General features: G+C 37.5%; 2 protein-coding genes across 5 annotated transcripts in view; one reads left to right on the top strand and one right to left on the bottom strand.

The window, feature by feature from the left end:
* The window catches only part of gas7b (growth arrest-specific 7b), a 30,979-nt gene extending 24,358 nt beyond the window's left edge, over positions 1 to 6,621 (top strand). Inside the window, exons 9-14 of the mRNA XM_077738677.1 lie at positions 1,035 to 1,113; positions 1,778 to 1,906; positions 2,404 to 2,527; positions 4,534 to 4,613; positions 5,029 to 5,127; positions 5,853 to 6,621. Of these exons, the coding sequence (XP_077594803.1) occupies positions 1,035 to 1,113; positions 1,778 to 1,906; positions 2,404 to 2,527; positions 4,534 to 4,613; positions 5,029 to 5,127; positions 5,853 to 5,966 (625 nt within the window). The 3' untranslated portion in view covers positions 5,967 to 6,621. The remainder of the gene's footprint in view (positions 1 to 1,034; positions 1,114 to 1,777; positions 1,907 to 2,403; positions 2,528 to 4,533; positions 4,614 to 5,028; positions 5,128 to 5,852) is intronic.
* An 831-nt stretch (positions 6,622 to 7,452) lies between these two features.
* The window catches only part of LOC144211426 (myosin heavy chain, skeletal muscle), a 30,777-nt gene continuing 18,325 nt past the window's right edge, over positions 7,453 to 19,904 (bottom strand). For 2 of the 4 annotated variants that reach the window (XM_077738674.1, XM_077738675.1), the window contains exons 6-22: positions 18,574 to 18,630; positions 15,989 to 16,075; positions 15,071 to 15,316; positions 14,841 to 14,958; positions 13,685 to 13,812; positions 13,363 to 13,559; positions 13,147 to 13,279; positions 12,849 to 13,065; positions 12,465 to 12,601; positions 12,295 to 12,398; positions 11,879 to 12,071; positions 11,595 to 11,798; positions 10,681 to 10,806; positions 10,445 to 10,615; positions 9,391 to 9,591; positions 8,947 to 9,093; positions 7,499 to 8,736 (exon numbers count right to left, since the gene is read on the bottom strand). In XM_077738674.1, coding sequence (XP_077594800.1) covers positions 8,584 to 8,736; positions 8,947 to 9,093; positions 9,391 to 9,591; positions 10,445 to 10,615; positions 10,681 to 10,806; positions 11,595 to 11,798; positions 11,879 to 12,071; positions 12,295 to 12,398; positions 12,465 to 12,601; positions 12,849 to 13,065; positions 13,147 to 13,279; positions 13,363 to 13,559; positions 13,685 to 13,812; positions 14,841 to 14,958; positions 15,071 to 15,316; positions 15,989 to 16,075; positions 18,574 to 18,630 — 2,619 coding nt within the window. In that variant the 3' untranslated portion in view covers positions 7,499 to 8,583. Of the gene's footprint in view, positions 8,737 to 8,946; positions 9,094 to 9,390; positions 9,592 to 10,444; positions 10,616 to 10,680; positions 10,807 to 11,594; positions 11,799 to 11,878; positions 12,072 to 12,294; positions 12,399 to 12,464; positions 12,602 to 12,848; positions 13,066 to 13,146; positions 13,280 to 13,362; positions 13,560 to 13,684; positions 13,813 to 14,840; positions 14,959 to 15,070; positions 15,317 to 15,988; positions 16,076 to 18,573; positions 18,631 to 19,904 lie in introns of all 4 variants that reach the window. The other 2 variants (XM_077738673.1, XM_077738676.1) reach the window with 2 other exon arrangements.

The raw sequence follows: 19,904 nt of genomic DNA, 5'->3' as shown, positions 1-19,904 counted from the left end.
TCAATTTGTTTAATTTCACAACTGTGCAATTAACGGTATCTGTCAATTTGAAATTGTTAAAAGTAGGGGAGGATTTTAGCACCGATACAAAATTAAGCTTCAGGTTTCCATGCCAAATAAAGCACTATTGTCAACGACAGCCCCCTTTCATTGTACTGTTCGTAAAAACAGAAATGTTTTTCTCCAAATTCTGCAATTCTTCTTCCTTTATCAATTTTAAGACTTTTTTTTCAAATTAATATTACAGTGCCAATGCGTAATCTCAAGGGCCGTATACAACAAGCTTGGATTGGATTGGATAACTTTATTCATCCCGTAATCGGGAAATTTCTTTGTTGCAATAGGAAGAGGGTGAGGATGCAGGAATAGGAAAGGCATAAAACTGATTCTTTCAAATATTAGTAGTCTAAAGAGTAAATTTTCTCATTCCTGACCAACCTTTAATTACATTTATTTAAAAAAAAAGTAGATTTTAGACTTAGATTGATGTAGTGTGAACAAGATGGTCACATGTATTCTGCGGGAGGGAACAACAGAAGACACATTTGTAACCCTTACTTTAGCTACTCCATCAGCATGACAAGTAGATTTCCTTGAGAACTAATCTTTCAAACACGCTACTTCCCTTAAGTCATCTGCCTCTCCACCTCATCATCTTATTTGTACTCATGAATACGCATCTACCTTCTTGCTGTCATAACAAATGCAGATGGATGTGAACAATATTTGCATAATATGCATTAGCTCATTTATTTTGAGACAACACAAACCTTCACACTGGTACTTTAGCAGCAAGCAAAGCCATTAAGGCCGTAGCAGATAACATACATCATACATTCTATTTATCTACTGAGCTGCTTTTGGTACTCCAGTTCTCCAGATTTACTTTTGAGTGGTGTAGCTGCTGAACTTTTGTACCGATCCCGCTTCACATCCCCAGCTGTGTACACTCATCATCTGCTGCTGTACTCCTGCCTTTCTTCGACATGTCCTTTCCGGTTTTTGACATAAAATTGTGTGTGGTCCCTCCCTAGGACACTGGGGGAGGCTTGGGCCCAGTTGAAGAAGAGCCTGGGTGATGAAGCGGAGGTTCACCTGAAGTTCTCCTCAAAAGTAATTGCAGTTAGTTCCAAAATATATTCAAGATGTTGCAGCAAAAAATGCATGACACAAATATTAAAGAAAAAATAGATTTAATACCATCGGGGTTTCAATTCCTCCAGCACTCTGAGGCCCTGACAGGGTTAAGCGTTGTTGGAAATGAATGAATAAAAAGATTTTGAATAAATAAGAAGCTTTATGCTTAATTATAATTGCTATTTTATAGTGTGATTATAATTAACTACATCGTTGTTATGCTGTTACCTACATTCATGGAACATATTTACTTTGACGATGATGATGGTATCTGGCAGTGTATGTGTGTGTGGGGTCTTGTCTGTGATTCATAAAAGTGAAGACCTCTTGTGTAATGCGCATCCAAACTTTGCTTCAGTTTTTTTGTCCAAAAATTTGCGCATTATTCTCAAATAAATAAGGTATAATCTTTAATAAGTAGTATAGTTCTTTAATCTTCCCTCAGGGTACAGCAACTGTGAACAGATATCATTTTACCCTAAGATATATTTGACGTTTTCCACCAACATGCTTGTATTGCCTCCTCTGTTTCTTGATCATAGGAATCCAATGCAATCTAATTCAACAATTCATCGTTAGTTGACTTTACTTTACTCTTTTTCTATAGACCATTTCTCATAGTATTTTTGCTATTATCTAGCTCCAGAGTGAAGTGGAAAAACCTTTGCTGAGCTTCAGGGAGAACTTTAAGAAGGACATGAAGCGGTTTGACCACCATATTACAGACTTACGCAAGCAACTCAGTGGTCGCTATTCTTCGGTGGAAAAGGTAGTACATTTCTTACTTGACATTTTTCTTCTAGCCACATAATTTGAACCTGAATATCAGGTGCCATTTGCTTAAAATGCCAAAAAAAGGAATATATTTAAATATTTTGGGAAAAATTCAAAAGGTCTGCAAGGCCCAACATATTAAACTTCCAGTTTTGGTTTGTCCGAAACAAACTTACGGGTGCCTTCTTTTTTCTTTTTTTAGTTAAGGTTTTTTTTTTTGAGCTAAGGATTTATTTTCAAATGTTTATTCCAAAATTTAATTTGACACATGTTGTTCAATGTTTGATTATCGAGATTCTAATTTAAAAAAAGATATGTTGGATGATCTCAAGTTGACGCGCCAGTAAAAAGCGAAGTTTATTTGAATTTAATTTTATTCAATGTTTTTATTTATATTTTTTTAATCTTAATGAGATTTTAAGGTACACATTTTTATTTATTTTTTTCCTTTAAATTTATGGGAGAGTGTCTATAAGTCATTTACCCTTTCAGACCCGTAAAGCTTTGGCAGAAAGACAGAAGGAGTTGGAGTTGAAAACCCAGCAACTGGAGAATAAACTCAACACCAAGGCTGAAGAAGACATCAAGAAAGCACGCAGGAAATCCACTCAAGCAGGTCAGTCGGGGGAATTGATACTAAGTAAATATTACAGTGTGTTTATATACAATTAACTACTAATGACAATGTACTTGTTAACAGTCAGAAATTACAGTAATAAAAAAAAAAACTTAATAGTGACATTTGAAAACAAGAGATTGAATGAAATAGCAGGATGTCATGAGTTAAATTAATTTATAGTGGCTTGACAATAGGATCTTGCCCTTTCTGGTATAAAAGGTATAAAACACTGGCTTCACATGCATTTAATATTTGTATTAGGATTAGGGGTGTAACAGTACATCTGGATCGATAGATTGGTAGATCGGTAAATCACAATCGAATTGAGATCAATCAAAACAGTCAAGGGCCACTTTTGGTGCAAGCAAGGGTAAGATGCATTAAAAAAATATCGCCCAAAAGATCTTAGTAATAAACCTGTAATAATCCCTAAAATATATAAATGGTATCTCAGCCCAGCTAAGCAACCAAGATACACTGATACATGTCTTAGCATCGTTTGTAAGGTGCATTTTGAATATTTTAGAGGCTTGTGCTTCTTGAGGAAAAGCAGATGTCGACTCTCTCTGCCATGTGATGTCATGACTCAGCCAGGCACCGACCACATGCTGTCACAAACAAGTGTGAAAGCCTCCATCCAAACTGTCTCTGTGTACGGACACAGAACACTGTCTTCCCTCCTTTCTGATGCTTATGCAACCGAAGAGACAAACAGTGGCAGTTGTTGATGTTGTTTGGAGAGTCTGCTTGCCTGTAATCACTTGAGTCTGAGAGAAGCAGAGCACAGACTGAAGCAAAACAACTACAACGCTTAATATCGTCCCATAACACAGTCTCATTCTCGTGTACTCATTGCACATTATTAATGCTCACATTTGCCCAACATGTATTTAGTCTTTCTACCTGTTTTGAGCAAGCTTTCCTTTACTTCCTTTTTGTTTCGAGCAGCTTCTCTATTTTGTTGTTTATCTTCAGAGATGCTTGTGTTAGTAGGCATGGGACATAATTGCATAGTCTCATGTGATTGGTAAAACTCCCCTTACAAAAATAAGTGAAAGCCCAGTTAATTAGATTGAGTTTTACAATATTCTCTGCCTGTATGATAAAAATTGTGCCATCCTATAGGCTGCACCTGCCAGATTTCACAAAAGAACATTCATATGCAAGCTGCTTTGAATAATAAACTGCAAAGATTCACAACAAGAGACAAGCAGCTTGTTACCAATAAAGTGGGGTAAAGTAGTGATATTTAGTTTAAAAATGTCAGTTGTTAAAAACAATACACACAATCAATGTGAATCTTTAGGTTAAAAAATTAGTTCATTAAGTTCAAATCAGGAAATCCAAAATTTATATTATATACATCTTTGCGGCCCAGTTGTTAGCAAGTTAGGGGTTTATCCAGGTCTGGACCTTCGTGGTGGGAGTTTGTTTGGGCTCCCTGGCATTGTGTGGGTTTTCTCCGGGTACTTCGTTTTCCTCCCACTTCCTAAAAACATGTATGGTTGCCTAGTTGAACTCTAAATTTCCTCTAGGTATGACTGTGAGCGTGAATGGTTGTCCTTAGTCTCCTTGTCCTCTGCAATTGACAAGCCTCCAATTCAGGGTGTCCCCTGCCTGGTTCCCTTAGTTGGCTGGAATAGGCTCCAGCACCCCGTGACCCTTGTAAGGACAAGCAGTTCAGAAAACGAATTAAAGAATGAAGAAATGTAATGGTGACATTTACAAAAGACTACTGAATTATGCAAAAATGAATTGATCCAGTGTATAACAACGTAATGCATACAAACAGGTAACGTCTTCCTATTAGACTTTTTTGAGTGAATTTGAGATATTTGAAACTATGGAATATTTGAGATTTGGGGAAAAATCTCATTAATATCACTTCTTCTTAACTAGCAACATCTAGTGGACAAAGAATGTAATGCACTTGTTTAATTTAAACATGGTGATAAGTGTATAATAAATGTGGATTTTAAATATCTTGTCGATGTTCTTCATAGGAGATGAGCTAATGCGTTGTGTGGATTTATACAACCAGTCACAGTCCAAATGGTTTGAGGAGATGGTTACCACCAGTCTGGTGAGTTTTGTAATTTTGTATATTTATAGTCGTGCAGCAAAACATTCATAACTATTTGGTCAATGGATGGGATGCCTTATAAGGGTGTACACCAGGTAACTAAAACCACATGAGAAGCACAAGAGGACAGATGAGAATAGATTAGGACTCAGTAGTATGGGTCCTCGAATACGGGATGAATAAAGTTATCCAAGCCAATCCAATACAAATTAAAACCAATCTTTTAAATTGCAAGACACAGTTTTGGTAAAGTGCATGCCAGCGGAAACAATGTCCATACAAATCCAAAAGAAATAAATGATTTCACAAAGTGCCAATCATTTACATTCACCCATTTATACTTCTACATACCATATAAGACATGCATGTTTATCAATTTCTTCAACTTGTACATCAAGTGATTTATCCTCTCTAGGAGTTGGAGCAGTTGGAGTTGGAGCGAGTGGAAATGATCCGGCAGCACTTGTGTCAGTACACCACATTACGACACGAAACGGACATGTTCAATCAAAGTGTAAGAATTCATTGCCTCAAATCCATGTTAAAGCATTAATTGCTGTTCATGTTCTAAATTGGATTGGTTTTGAATGAAAGCAGCTCATAATAAACCCTTACCCTATATCTTAAATATTTATAACATAAAGCTCTCAATATGCACACCCTGTCTATTTTGTGCTACAAACAATATGCAATGCAAACATTTCTTCGCCCACTGTTTTCAAGTGAATCACTCAATTTACAATCTACTTGTAAAACTGCTCATAACATCAATTACTTATCTGGTAGCTTAAAAAAAGGCTTCAACATTATACCGATGGTAGCTGGGTTACGGCCATGTTGCCTTGCAATATCAGTCATGAATGGATAATAGGGCCTGTTTGTTCCTTTTCATTCGCATCAGTAATTTTAAATAAACACAAAAGTTGCTTTAACCAACCTCAAAAAAATGTAAAGTTGATTGTGTGAGACAGCCAATGGGAGGCTAGTGAAGTGTAGGGGTATTGTCAAGCAGGACACAATGCTACTGCGACAATTTCAAAATAAAATAATTGATATGGGAAATGTATTGATGTTTTGGGGGATTTCGTAACTTGGATTGTTTTCATATATTGGAACAATAATTTGTAAGCTGAAAATGTTGTATACAGAAACATTCCTAAGTAACGGCACCACTGTATGTATGTACCTTCTCAAAATAATCTCAGGCAACAATGTACTGCAATTTTTGTCTTTTTCCAGACGATGGAGCCAGTAGACCAGCTGCTACAGTGTGTAGACCCGACCAAAGACAGAGAGCTGTGGGTGCAAGAAAATAAAACTGGAGAAATCAGGCCAGTGGACATAGAGATATAATATCTGCTGGACAGGGCCTTGCAGTTTCAAATTCCTGCCAGATGATGCCGTGTTGGATAACTCATACAGTCATGATATTTTTATGTTTAACAAAGGCTGGGAATGAGTAACCTCCAATTAAGAAACTGCTGAAGATGATGCCTTTTTTTGCAAGCAAGTGCATGCTTCAATGATGCAGGACTTCTCAAGGAATAAGAAAGGCTATCAATGAACAGTGTACATATATTAAGTTGGCCTTTGTCATGCTGCAGTGTAAAGCTGCTGTTTTCGATGAGGTTTTTGCCTCTTGTGATGATTCCGCTTTTGAGACTTCAGACGTTGGCAAAAACTGATTTAACAGATGCTACTGAAAAGAATGTATTCTAATTACAATATTTTAGTGTTGAATCACTGTGGACGCAAATACAGCTCACATAATACATTATATGCTATATGCAAGAACTGAACCTCAGCCTTCTTCTGAGGAACATGTGCAGTTTTAACTGCTGATTTCAATTTCCATTCATTCATACAAGAGATTATTCAAATTGATACAGTCCAAATACCAACCTTAGGCTTACTTATGTTACATTCATCTGGTTTTTCACCCTTTAATGTGGTCAGTGTTACATCACCAAACTTGCTAATAATTAAAGCAAATATGAAGTCAAATGAATGCATTGGGTTAGGGTTAGGGTTAGGCAAGAGGCAAGAGGCAAGAGGAGTGCTAGAGCCTATCCCAGCCATCTATGGCGACTAGGCGGGGGCGTGTCATGAGATGGTTGCAAGCCAATCATAGGCCACATTGAGACAAACAACCACACATTCATACCAGGCATGTTTTGGGATGTGGGAGAAAACTGTTACACTCTGCAGAGGCAGAAGTATGTATAAAGCCCAAAGTAGACGAGTCTGAGCCAGGAGGCATGTTACAATATTCAGCCAATAGAAAACACGCAAAACGCGAACACAAAAAGCAAGTGTGTGACGAGGGAGATGGATAAAGAGAAGAGTCCGAAGATAACAAACAAGCCTGTCAATACCTACACAAGGCAGAAGATACACATGGATGGGACTAAATTAAGAAAAACACTCATCTAGCGAAGTACTTAAAAACATGGGTGGGCACTACATTTTAATTTAGCAATTGCGACTACCAATGTAATTATTAAGCACCCTTGTCTTGGATTGGCTAAATGCCATTCTGACGAGATGGAACACAGGTGTGATACAGAGAGCTCCGCCCAACGCCACACACCTGGCCTAATGGAATAATGGAAAACAAAATCAGGCCAGCAGCAGAACATGACAGAAACCAGATTACCCAGAGAAAATCCATGCAGGCACGAGGAAGTTTGGAACCCACCGTGGATTGAACCCTCGATCTCAGAACTATGGGGCGAACATGTTAACCACTCAACACCATGTTCTGATCATTTTAAACTAACCCCGCTTCAATAATTGGCTAAATGTTAGTCAAAATCACCAAGAAACATAATTTAAAAGTATGTTTATTATGATCAGGGACCATTGTGTAATGATATACAAGTTTAATATGCAATAACGAGGAGAAAATAAAACAACCAACAAAAAGTTTTTTTTTTTTTAAACACCTTCCTGATAAGTAATAATTACACACTGGTGTGTTTAAGTTGCATCACAATAAAATTAATAAGACAATAATATTTTCCCATTCAAAAGTGAAATAATGTGGTAAAAGGTAGACATTTTTAAAGTTAGAACAGTATTTTTATGTGAAAGACACACCCATGTATTTTTGATGTTTTCCATTTTTTTGTGAAATCTGTGTTTACTAACCACATTCTTTGGTCTCACTCACTGTGTCACTGTGATTCTATCTTTAGTGTGCATTTTGGGAAGCAAAAAACAAAAAAAGCTAACTGAAATAGCAATTTAGTACCCATGTGGTTTGAATCCATCCAAATCTATTAAAAATTAATTAGATGGTCGGCTACTCTTGTGTTGTGGTTATCATTCAAAATGCTAACTTTTTTAATCAATTAATTAATTCATTCATTTTCTGAACTGCTTTATCCTCAGTAGGCCCGGGAGGACATGCAAACTCAACACAGTTGGATTGAACTGGATTTGAACCCAGGACCCCACGGCTGTGAGACGGTCTGCTAATCACTCAATCCACCAGGCAACTTATTAAAACTAATATTGGTAGCATGTTACTACACTTAATTTGCATTATAACAACCCATAAACCAAGACATGAATTATGATAGCTGCTTAACCCTCAGCTGATGTTTAAAGTTCTACTTAATCTGTATGTAATACTTGAATGCAAAACACACCAGTCGTTTATTAAGCTTTATGTCAGGTGTTTGTAAAAGTAAAAAGACTGCAATTACCAATAATTGGTGTGTAGTAGAGCACTTAATGAAAAAATACAGTTTAAAATATACGCAACACATTAAAATATTCCTGTCCTAGGAGACTATTACCTGTGTTTAAAAATTGTGTTAATGATAAAGGAAGTGGGTGTCTGAGTTAGGTGTTTCTTTATACTGTGAAGGTGAAGTAAAAATTTGTTTTAGTCCCACTCAAGTCTTCATAGTGTTTGAGCGTCTTCTTGAAATGGCATCTGACATTTTTGAAGACAACAGTCTTTCTAGTCGATCATGAGCTTTTTAAGGGAGTTGAGATAAGCTGGGATAAGGGAGCTGACGGATTCGTTGTCGTCACTCAGGATTTTTTCACCTCGGCCCTCTGAGCCCACTGAGCTGGCTGACCGCATCACACTAGGGAACGGGGTGCTGTAACCCTGCAGGAGGATTGCAAACACACAAAATAGAAATATTAGGACAAGAATGAATGTGCAAAATTATATCAAAGCCACAATTGGGTGAAATAATGTCTATGAAGTATAAAAACTTGTATGTCACAAATATCAACATAAAACAATCGAAGGCAGAAAAAGCAATAATTCATATGCAGTGTATTTAAATAACCAGTTAAGGTTGTAAGTACATACAGAGGAGTATCCCTTGCTGAAGCTCCCTCTCTTTTTTGACCTTATCTTTGTAAGCGCTGACTCTGCAATGTCAGCCCGTTCCTCAGCATCGTCTAGCTCATGGACTGTTTTCCGGTATTTGGCCAAATTCATGTTGGCTTGCACCTCCTGCATTATTTGTGAGAGATCACAACACGTAGAGCAACATCAAAATGACAGTGACATGAAGACTGCAAATATAATTTATTGCATATTGGACATATTCTAGTTTGAAAAATGTATCCAGTAATTTGGAAATTTGCATATGAAGCATGTCAATTTTAAGGAATTGTGAAATTGAGGTGAGTTTCCCAAAAGAAAAACTTTTACTCTTTTGTTTTTAGTCTAAGTTGGAATTGGTAGACAAATGGTGAATTTGAGGAAAAAACTATTGTGAACATTTTTGGATATTTTAAAAATACATACGGCTTCTTCGATTTGTCTCTTGTAAGCCTTCATTTTGTTCTGCAACCTCTCCACTAGCTCTTGCATTCTCAGCTGGTTTTTCTGGTCTTCCTCAGACTGGAAGACCAACTCCTTGAGACGGCGTTCATTTTTCCTCAGTGTCTTGACACTCTCAGCATGTCGTTTCTGCTCGGACTCCAGTTCAAGTTGCAATTCCTTTACCTGTAACACGTGACATCACTTGAATCAAACTATATTACTGCAGGAACAGTCTGACTCTTCAGATTTTCACCTAAGAAGGCAAATTCAGAGAACCACTATTATTTCCAATTTCTGTGACCTTTGATCCTTCCTCTCATCATATCGCCTAACATAAAAATTTGTAAAAACTGCAATACTGTAATCCCTCGAATATCGCGGTTAATGAAGACCACGATAATTGAAAAATGAAAAACCGCAGTGAGATTAAACATTATAACTACCAGAATACATGTTTTCGCGCCAATACAGAAATACAAGATCAAAATCACAATTATCAAAAAGTGGATTTTCACATTTTTATGATTTTTTTTTCTAGAATTAAAATTTGCGATGTAGTGAATCCGCGAAAGTTGAAGCCGCAATATTCGAGGGATTACTGTAATCTCTTTCATATTAAAAAAACATGCAAAGGATCTCTTTTTGGTTTATCGGGCTATTTTGAACACAGACAGGACACAAAACATAACCTACGATTTACCAACTGGTGGAGGTAATTAAAAACTGCTCCAACAGGAGGCAGTCATGCCCTCTGACTGCCACTGATTTTAAGGATAATTTCTTTCTTTTAACTCCTCTTTTAGAGTTACACAGACATTTAAAAGGCACATCTGACTGGATTTCAATGGTCTTTTTAGTCATAAGTGATCAACTAAGAATCAAAATTCAAATAGGCTAAATTCTCCTCAATGTATGGAAAGATCAATTCAAATACAGCTTGCAACAAGAGAGGTATTGAACATAAACCTCCTTATTCCAAAGACCATTTACTTAATGAGGATCTAACTATGAGAAAAAATATTAGGCTGCAGATTACCTTTCCCTCCAACTTCTGGATGATCTTCTTACCACCTTTCATAGCCATCTGCTCGGCTTCTTCCAGCTTGGTGCTCATGTCTTTAAACTGAATCTCAAGACCTTTCTTCACCTTCTCTAGATGAAGTGTGTGTTCTTGTTCCAAACGTAGCTCCTCCCCTACTCTGGCCAACTGTACATATTCAGCATTTTATTATTTCCTTAATCTATCATTTCATTTGATGTTGCACATTTTACCTCAGAGTTAGCCTTTTTGGATTTATCTGCAGATTCCCTCAACTCTCCTTGGAGTTCCTCATGTACGTGGTGCAGAGCTTGGAGATCAACCTCCAGCTTCCGCTTTCCACTCAGAACTGATTGGAACTGAAGAGGAGGAAAGTCGTGAGTTTACACGTACAAACACATAGATGTAAGATGAAATGTTTTATGGTACATCAATTAATTAACAAAAAAAGGTGTCCCATGGTTAGATTGATCTTGACAGAAAAGTTACTTATTAATGATCACAGGCCATTTATCCTAATAAGTCCCCTTTAGACATCACTAAAATTGCTTGTTCACTCACCCCGCTCTGTTGCATCTTATTTTTCCCTATGTTATTAGTTACTCAGTATATACCCTCACAACATTGTGTCCTTATGGTAAAGATAGTAATGTTTTTGTAATTCCCCTACTTCTTTCTTTCCTCTTAAACCATCCTATTTAAACAACCAGAAAGACAATACAGTGTTCCCTCGCTTATCGCGGTTAATGGGGACCGGAACCACCCGCGATAAGTCCATTTCCGCCAAGTAAGGATTCCCCTTCCAAAATGCTTAATTTGAATCTAATTCTTTTTTTTAACCCCCCTGTATACAGAACACCATATAGAATACGGGTAGGGAGAGTGAAATTCATGTTATAACAAAAAAAACTGTAATATTTGTATTTTTTTTTCCCCAAAAAAATTCGCGAAGCTCTGCGTCCGCGTTAACTGAAGCGCGAAGTAGCGGGGGAACACTGTATACCAAACTCCCCTGTGGAATATCAAAATTGTTGCAGCCTTTAAAGATCTACCACTGGTCGTCCTTGTAGCTGAAATGGACCAGCTAACTATAATAATAAAAGAATAAAAAGATTATTCAAAACAAAGAGCAAAATTCCAAATTCACCTGGTTGTTGAGATCATTGTATTTTTCATTGGCATCCTGTAACTCCATCTCCAGGGCTTTGCGAACTCTCTCTGTACTCTCCAAGGCAGAGCGAGTTTCTTCACTGTCACTAACAAGCAGAGCACAACGTCGTTCCAAGGCCGTTGTCTCCTCCTTGTGCTCTTCACGGGACCGTACTTCTTCCTCGAGCTGAGCTTGGAGCTCCTAGATAAGAAAATAATTGTTTTTGAAATTATAAATGTAATATCCTGATTATGGTGTAATCTAGGAGATTGTTAACTAACCTTAATCTGTTGTTGTGTTTTTTTACTGCTCTTGCTTAACTCAGCGTTGTTCTTGGTATATTGATCAACTTGAAGTTCCAATTCAGTAACATCGGCTTCTAGTTTTTTTTTTAGCTTCAGTCCCTCCATGCGACCTTTAGCTTCTACATCTAAAGTGGCCTGCAGGGAGTCCAATGCCCTCTGGTTGTTTTTTCTGATGAAGAAAAACTGACATGGTTAGAGGGTGGAAGCTAAACGCAGAATTTAGTTTCATTCAAGTTTTTTTTTAGAAAGTAGGGAAAGCTGAAGGAGAGAGGTCTTACCTCTGTATTAAGTTGAAGGATTGAAAAGAAATAGAGGACAGTATTAGAGGCAGAAAGAATCAAAGTGTGTTAGCATAAATGTTAAGGACAGGGACTTTAGAGGAGATGAGGTACCGGGCAGTTTCAATCTCTTCCTCCTTTTCTTGAAGTCTGCGCTCCAGATCTGCTTTTGCCTGAGACGACTCCAGTTGCAGCCTCATTAACTTGGTTTCCTCTGCCTAAAAAGGATGAAACCAGTCTGAAAACACTTGGAATCATCATTAAAAGTTAATTACATGCCTTACCTCTAGAGCTGCTTCTGACTCTTCCAGTGAAGCCTGTAATTCTTCTTTCTCCATCTCTATCTTCTTCTTTGATTTCTGGAGCTCATGGACACTTTTGCCTCCATCTGTGAGCTGGTCCGTCAGGTCAGCAATCTCCACTGTTATAGGTATAACCAAGTCAAGATCAGGACTTTTGGCAGTAAAGATCACGACGGAAACAAGATTGAGACCAAGAATGAGTCTGTGACTAGACTAGACTAGACTAGGCGAAGACCTTTGAAATGGAGTGTTGAGCCAAAGAATTTTTCCAATATCAAACACTGCTAGTGACAAAACATTTTTTTAAAAAACAGCTGTCCATGAAAGTACAGCATTTACGTATAACATTAAAACAAAAGTTTGTACCTTGGTAGGTCTTATTCTCCCTTCGCAAAGCTTCCAGCTGCTCCAAAGTCTCTTCATGAACAGTCTTCAGTTTGAAGAGCTCGCTTGCGTGTTGTCTACTCTCCTTTTGACAGCCCTCCACCTCTGCGACCAGGTCATCACACTTTTGCTTCCAGTCTCCTAGCTGTTTCTCGAGAACTCTTTGCTTCTTATCCAGTGCTTGTCCACATCCACTGGCCTTATATTCAAAGAAATACTGTTTTTAGAAATTCTATGATCAAGGCTCTATCTTTGGAGATAAAGCACACCTCTGCTCTACCTTCTCCATGTCCATGCACAGTTCCTCCACCTCTCCCTGAAGCCTCTGTTTGGTTTTCTCTAGAGAGGCGCATTTAGCCTGGGTAGCTTCAACCGCCTCCTCTGCCTCTTGGAGCCGCAATACCAGCTTCTTTCTGTGGCAGAGACATTATTAAGAGCTTTCGATCTAAATGTGGCTTTTATTTAAGAAAGGGATTCCATGATCACTTTGACCTACTTGGTGTCCTCCAGCTCATCAGCATACTGAATGGCATCTGTCTCATGTTTGGTTCTCAATTGTGTCACCTCACTATTGAGTTTGGAAACAAGCCTCTGCAGCTCTTGCTTGCTCTCCTGCTCTTCCTCCAGCTGCTCCTTGAGACCCTCACACTCTTGTCGCACTGAGCTTAAATTTCCACTGACTGTCTGCTTACACTGGCAACCACAAGATAGCACGTTTAGAATTTCTTTCACTTGCTATTGAGCCACATTAGAAACTTAATTTCCGTTGAATTACAAATTGTGAGTGTTGTATACTGTATCCACACTGTGACACTTACTTTGACCTCTTCATCCAGCTGTTTCTTCAGCTCCTCCAGTTGAGATTGGAGAAGAGACTTGGTACGACTCAACTGGCCAGATTTATTCTCTGCCTCTGTCAATCGCCGACTTATGTCGGTATTATCAGCTAGAAAAGCAAAGACGTAAAATGATATTCATGTGTTACATTTACAGAAATGTACAAACAAAACAGTGTATATTGAACCAGTGTAGCTCTACCCACAAGAGTGTCTTTTATCTGTAAAGTGCAAAGTATCTTTTTTGTAACAATATTGCTACAGTAAAAAAAACAACAACAACAAATTAAATGTACAGGATTTGTGTCAGCTATCATAAGGCATGTGCAAAGCAGGGCTGAAACATAGTTTTGAAGTTACACAGAATATTAATTCTTGGAGGATGCACAGTAATATTTAAATTCAAGATAAATGTGTGGCTCTGATTTTCCATGCGTCGCACTAATTTTGGATGGTGGTCCTAATAAACAAAGGCAATGATGAACACATTATTCCGAAGAGAATAGGGCGCCAGACTATGAAAAAGTATTGGAAAGAATATGGTTGACGTCAACCATAGCATTCAATGGCTCCCAATTGAACTTTGCAACAAGACAGTGTCCTCACTGATACTATATTTGCCTTCACTTTTGTAAAGCACATATTTGGGGTATTTGGGCATTATGTGTTTTGGCTATAGATTCAGAGAGAACCATGAAATGCAAATTTGTTGCGCTGATTAATATTATTTATGAGAGCTGGATTATGAATTAACATTTGCAATACAAATGTCACCCTACAGTCCAAATTCAAAGTTTTATTTCAATGATAAAACCAGTAGGTTTAGAATGGAGTGTTAATGTAAACTGCCCACTTCCAAATCCAGAGGAGGTAAACTCAATGACCAATGTCAAGTACTACAAGCTATTTCAAACACTTCCAGGATTTCACTTTATAACATAGGAGTTTGGGCCTTGGCAATACGCAACCACATTAGGAATATAATTTAATGTCATAGTGAAGAAGGATCAGTTTATTGTGTGTGTTTGCATAATTTTGGGTTGTCTTTTCATCTTGACAATAATCATAAATGGTAATGATTAAGACAATGATTTTCAAATGTAGGGTCCAATGAAAAACATCCCAGTCATTACAATACCTGTAAGTCTGTTTTTGGAAACACTAAGCTCAGTGAGTGCCTTTTGCTGGTCATCTCCTCTCCTGGCGGCTTCATAGAGCTGTTCTTCTATTTTTTTCATCTGGCTATCTGAAGACATCTTTAGTAGAACAGAAACACATGAGCCCTCACGTGACAGTCATCTTTATGACAAAGGCATATGGCTTAGCTTACTTGATTGAAAGTGTTTTGCATGTCTGTAATTTACGGACCTTGGCTTTCTGTAGACTTTCGAGTGAAGTGGACAGATCATCAACTTCCATTCTCAAGTTTTGTTTCTCCTTCTCCAATTTGGCCCTCGTCCTTTGCAGACTGTCACATTGCTCACTTAGCTCTGAAATGGCATCACTGTGGCGTTTCCTGAGGGTTGCAGCCAGCGTTTCTGACTGGACAGATGACTCCTCTAGGTCTCGCCTCAAACGCTGGAGCTCTGCCTCTCGCTTCTTGTTCATTTCCATCTGTTCACCACACATACACTTCCTTATACTTGGTAATATTTGTTGTTTTATGGGAAATGTTGAGAGTTGTAGAAAATATGAGACAATGCAATTTATTTGGTTTCTTCCAATCAGAAACATCATTGTTAGTGACTTAGTGTAACTGCTGATTACTTGATACGATTGAAGTACTGCCGTATATGTCCAATAAAAAGGGACAACACACAAAAGTATGACAGGACAATATACATACATTTAAGGCCAGAACATTAGAACTACGCATAATTTTTCATACGTTTTTAAGTAGAATATAAATTATATATATTTATATATATATATATATATAAATTATATATATATATATATATATATATATATATATATATATATATATATATATATATATATATATATATATATATATATATATATATATATATATATATATATATATATATATATATATATATATATATATATATATATATATATATATATATATATATATATATATATATATATATATATATATATATATATATATATATATATATATATATATATATATATATATATATATATATATATATATATATATATATATATATATATATATATATATATATATATATATATATATATATATATATATATATATATATATATATATATATATATATATATATTATTTACCTGTGACACGGTGAGTCCACCGGCTTCTTCTAGCCTATCAGTGAGATCTTCGAGTTCCCTGCCTAGATCGGCCCTCTGCTTCTCCACCTGTTGAACAGATTATAGGAACTGAGATTTTACAGAATTTGCATTATAGACAAACTTAATTTGGAAGGATAACTATTGCCCCTTGATAAAATATTAACATAGCTGCAGATTCCGAGTAACATCCTTCTTTTGTATAATTCGCCTTCCATACCGCGTATCCTCACAAGGATTGCGGGGGTTACTGCAGCCTATTCCAGCGTACTTCGGACTACACCCTAGAGGCGTCGTCAGTTAGTCGTAGGGCAGATGGAGAGACAGACAACCATCCGCACGCCCAATTATACCACCAAGTGGGAACTTCCTCCGCTGTCATGTCTGAGAAACATTCAGTGGCTACCAACCAAGGCAGCTACATGGCATTATCTACAGCGTAAATCCTTCATAATCCTGGGCTACATTTGTTGGGGCCATAAAATTTACAGTTTGAGATGTTGACTTGAATCTTAAGTATGTTTTTATCCGTAATGGTTACCACTCGCTTGGTGTCCTTGGAAATGAATGTCGTTGCCATTTTCCAAATGCACGGTTCGTCTTTCTTGATGTAATGCACGGTTGATTCATTTATGCCATAAAGTCTTGATAAAAGGGAATGAGTGCTCATTGCCCGCCTACATCATACCTAATAAGGTCACTTTTTTAGGTTACTGTCATCATGTTTTGTTTTGTTTCTGGGCTCATTGGATGCTTTACATAGTGCAGGCATTTTCAAGGGTGATTCGAAATCCAAACAAAGCTGGAATAAGGTCGGTGTCGTCTTTCTCCTCAAGATGAAAACAAAGATGTCGTCTTTCTCTGCCTTTTATATTTTTTGGCACACCATTTTTCTTCAATGGTGAAATTCCGCTTCATTTTCGGCGCTCAGTTGGGTGATTGCCTTGCCTTGCACCAGTTTTCATCTCCTGTCCTCCGCTTGCAAGTTTTATCGTGAATTTCGAAATTTGTATGTACATTTTTGATTTGGATACCTAATATAAAATACTGTGATGTACTCAAGTTGTGAATGTTAAAATCTTGAAGTGGTGAATAATGACAGTATTCTAATTGAAAAACGTCAATGGGCAAAATTGTAAGTGATACTTGACGCCGAAGATCAAGAACAAAATTGAAAGTTGGGTAGATAGTTTTGAGTATTTCAGAAACGTGAAGACATGAAAAACTACCCAGCATTTAAAGTGAGAGAAGCCCCCAAAGGAAATCATTGCCTCTGTCAGTCAGGCTGGCTCCTGATGATATCATCGCTTTTGCTTGATGGGTTTAAACAACAGGGAGCTTGTCTTTGGTAAAAGTATGCTCTCTCTGTGCCCCTCTTGTGGGGGAACAGATAAAGTGGTACATGTCTTTACTTGTTTCCATCTCCATTCATGTGGCTCAAGATAGTTGGTGGTAGGAACAAATACCACCCAGAGTGGGGACAGGGAAGCAAAACACCCCTAAGGGCCCTTGTCATTTCATTTAACATCCAGTTGAGATATGCGCTTATATTCTGCTACTGGAATATGCCCCTTAGTCATAAGAGAGGCTGCAAGTGTTATATGGCTTAAATACACAGATCGTCTAAGAGCAATTCATGTCAAACAATGAGCACTTAAAGTGCCCACCTTAGTAGATTAAGTTCATAGGAACTAGGCCACTGAGTGTGAGGATTTTTCCACTATGAACCAAAATGTTCCTGTAGCTAAAAACTGTATAATTGGGAAACATATTTGAAGTGAGGTGATTATTATTGTCTTTACCTATTTGTGTCTGTTTGTCAAGAGTAGACAAAATAGAAGACCTAAGAACTCTGCACTTCTTTGGACGTTTTTTTGCAGTTTCGCCAGCTTAAAACAGGATGGCGACACAATATTTTTGGTTCGAGCAGAAAGACAGCAGAACCGATTCTATGCTTGATGTTAATTAGGAACACAAGCTCCCCTTTCAGAGTTTATTGTGACAGATGGAGATAGTTAAGGGTGATCAGTACACTTCTGTCTTTTGCTTCCTCAACCGCACATAAAGCTTTCGGGAGGACCCGACTGAAAAGCTAAGTCAAGTTTAATTATCTTATCGATCTTGTAAAACGGCCAACACCTCTTAGGCGCATTTGGTCTTCTTTTGTTTGTTAAAAGTATTTCCACTACTATAGTAAACATGCCCTGAGGCCGGACGGATGAGTGGTTAGTGCGTCGGTCTCACAGCTATAGGGTCCTGGCCCAAAATCCAGGTCGGTCCACCGGTGTGGAGTTTACATGTTCTCCACAGGCCTGCGAGGGTTTCCTCCGGGTACTGTGGTTTCCTCCCACATTCCAAAAACATGCATGATAGGCTGATTGGACACTAAATTGCCCCTAAGTATGGGTGTGAGTGTTCATGTTTGTCCATCTCCTTGTGCCCTGCGATCGGTTGGCCACCGATTCAGGGTGTACACCACCTCTGGCCCAGAGTCAGCTGGGATAGGCTCCAGCACCCCCTGTGACCCTAATGGTTTAATGAATTAAAAAACATGCCCTAATTCATACCTTTGATCTTATGGCCCGTTCAGCTTCCAGCTCCTCCTCCAGTTCTTCAATTCGGGCCTAAGCAGACAGAATTTGTTGTTAATAGTAACCAATTATTATTATTATTTTAATTTCTCGCTGTAGTTTGTTCTGTATGTTGTGTGGCTTAAATGGCTGTAAACATTTTTTTCATACTATTAAAAACTGAATAATGAAAGCAGGAATTCTGTTCAGTTTTCATTTTCTCTCTAAAAGGCAATTAAATATTAAATGTAACAGATTTTTACTTATTGCAACGGAGTATCACCAGTTGTTTAAAAAGTAGCATTCTATCATCCAATGTGTTGTCTTATTTTAGGCATTTAAATGTCTTTATCTGCATGTTACTTCAACATATTGTTTGCTATTGTAGGGCAGCTCATGTGTGGTCACTCAGTCCGTCAGTTTCCTAAAATCTGTTGTCTCTTGGGATTCGGCATGCCTTTGGATTTTCCTCAGGTACCAATTTAAGAGCAAGAATGTCTGTAGCCACAGTCATTGTTGGTATTCAGACCAAGGGCAGGGTCCGGTTTGAGTGTAGGTTCTAACGATTGAGGAATTTGTATTTTTTTGTTTTGCTTTCACCAGTCAGTGTGAACAAGTCACCAATTTTAATTTCATAGAATGTCTTTATTTAAAAATATCCACTATCCCATCTTCTTTTCAGTATAATACTAACCAATGACTTGTGAAATAAATTAGACACTGGATTTGTTACCAGCCAGTCAAAGAGCACAGATAGAGGCAGCCACACTGCAATCACATAAACCAGGCCAGTGAACCGCTACACAATCATTGACATCCATTTACTCTTAAGCCCAAAGAACCCTTTTATGACCTGTTACAAAACTTACTGAATCAATTTCGTACTGTAATACTGAAATAAATTCAGCATGACTTCTACAATACCATTTTCATGCACAATGAATGCTGAACTGAAAAATGTAATTCATAACTAGTCCACACACAGTAGTGCTGTCATATCAATCAATTATTGCATTCAATTAAAATACAGTGATGGCTCAAGAACTCTTCAACAAACTTCAATTTAACTTGTAACAAAGCTCGATTATGTTTTACTAATGGGAGTGAATAGCAAGTTGAACTCTCCATGTTGAGACATGTTCTTGTAACTGAACCCCCTTTCATATTGTTAGAAAATGTTTCTGAAAGTGCTCATACCCTAGGGTCATTTACACAACAACACAAATGAAAGACAAACTTTCTACACCAATTCACTAAATACTTAAAACAAAACAGACCTGCAACACTGGCTGATATTTTATAATGCATCGCAAATATCCCCCCAAAAA

Source organism: Stigmatopora nigra, chromosome 18 (genome assembly GCF_051989575.1).
Source record: "Stigmatopora nigra isolate UIUO_SnigA chromosome 18, RoL_Snig_1.1, whole genome shotgun sequence".
Taxonomy (NCBI): domain Eukaryota; kingdom Metazoa; phylum Chordata; class Actinopteri; order Syngnathiformes; family Syngnathidae; genus Stigmatopora; species Stigmatopora nigra.
Note: the sequence above shows the minus strand (reverse complement) of the source record. Positions and strands in the feature narration are given on the sequence as shown.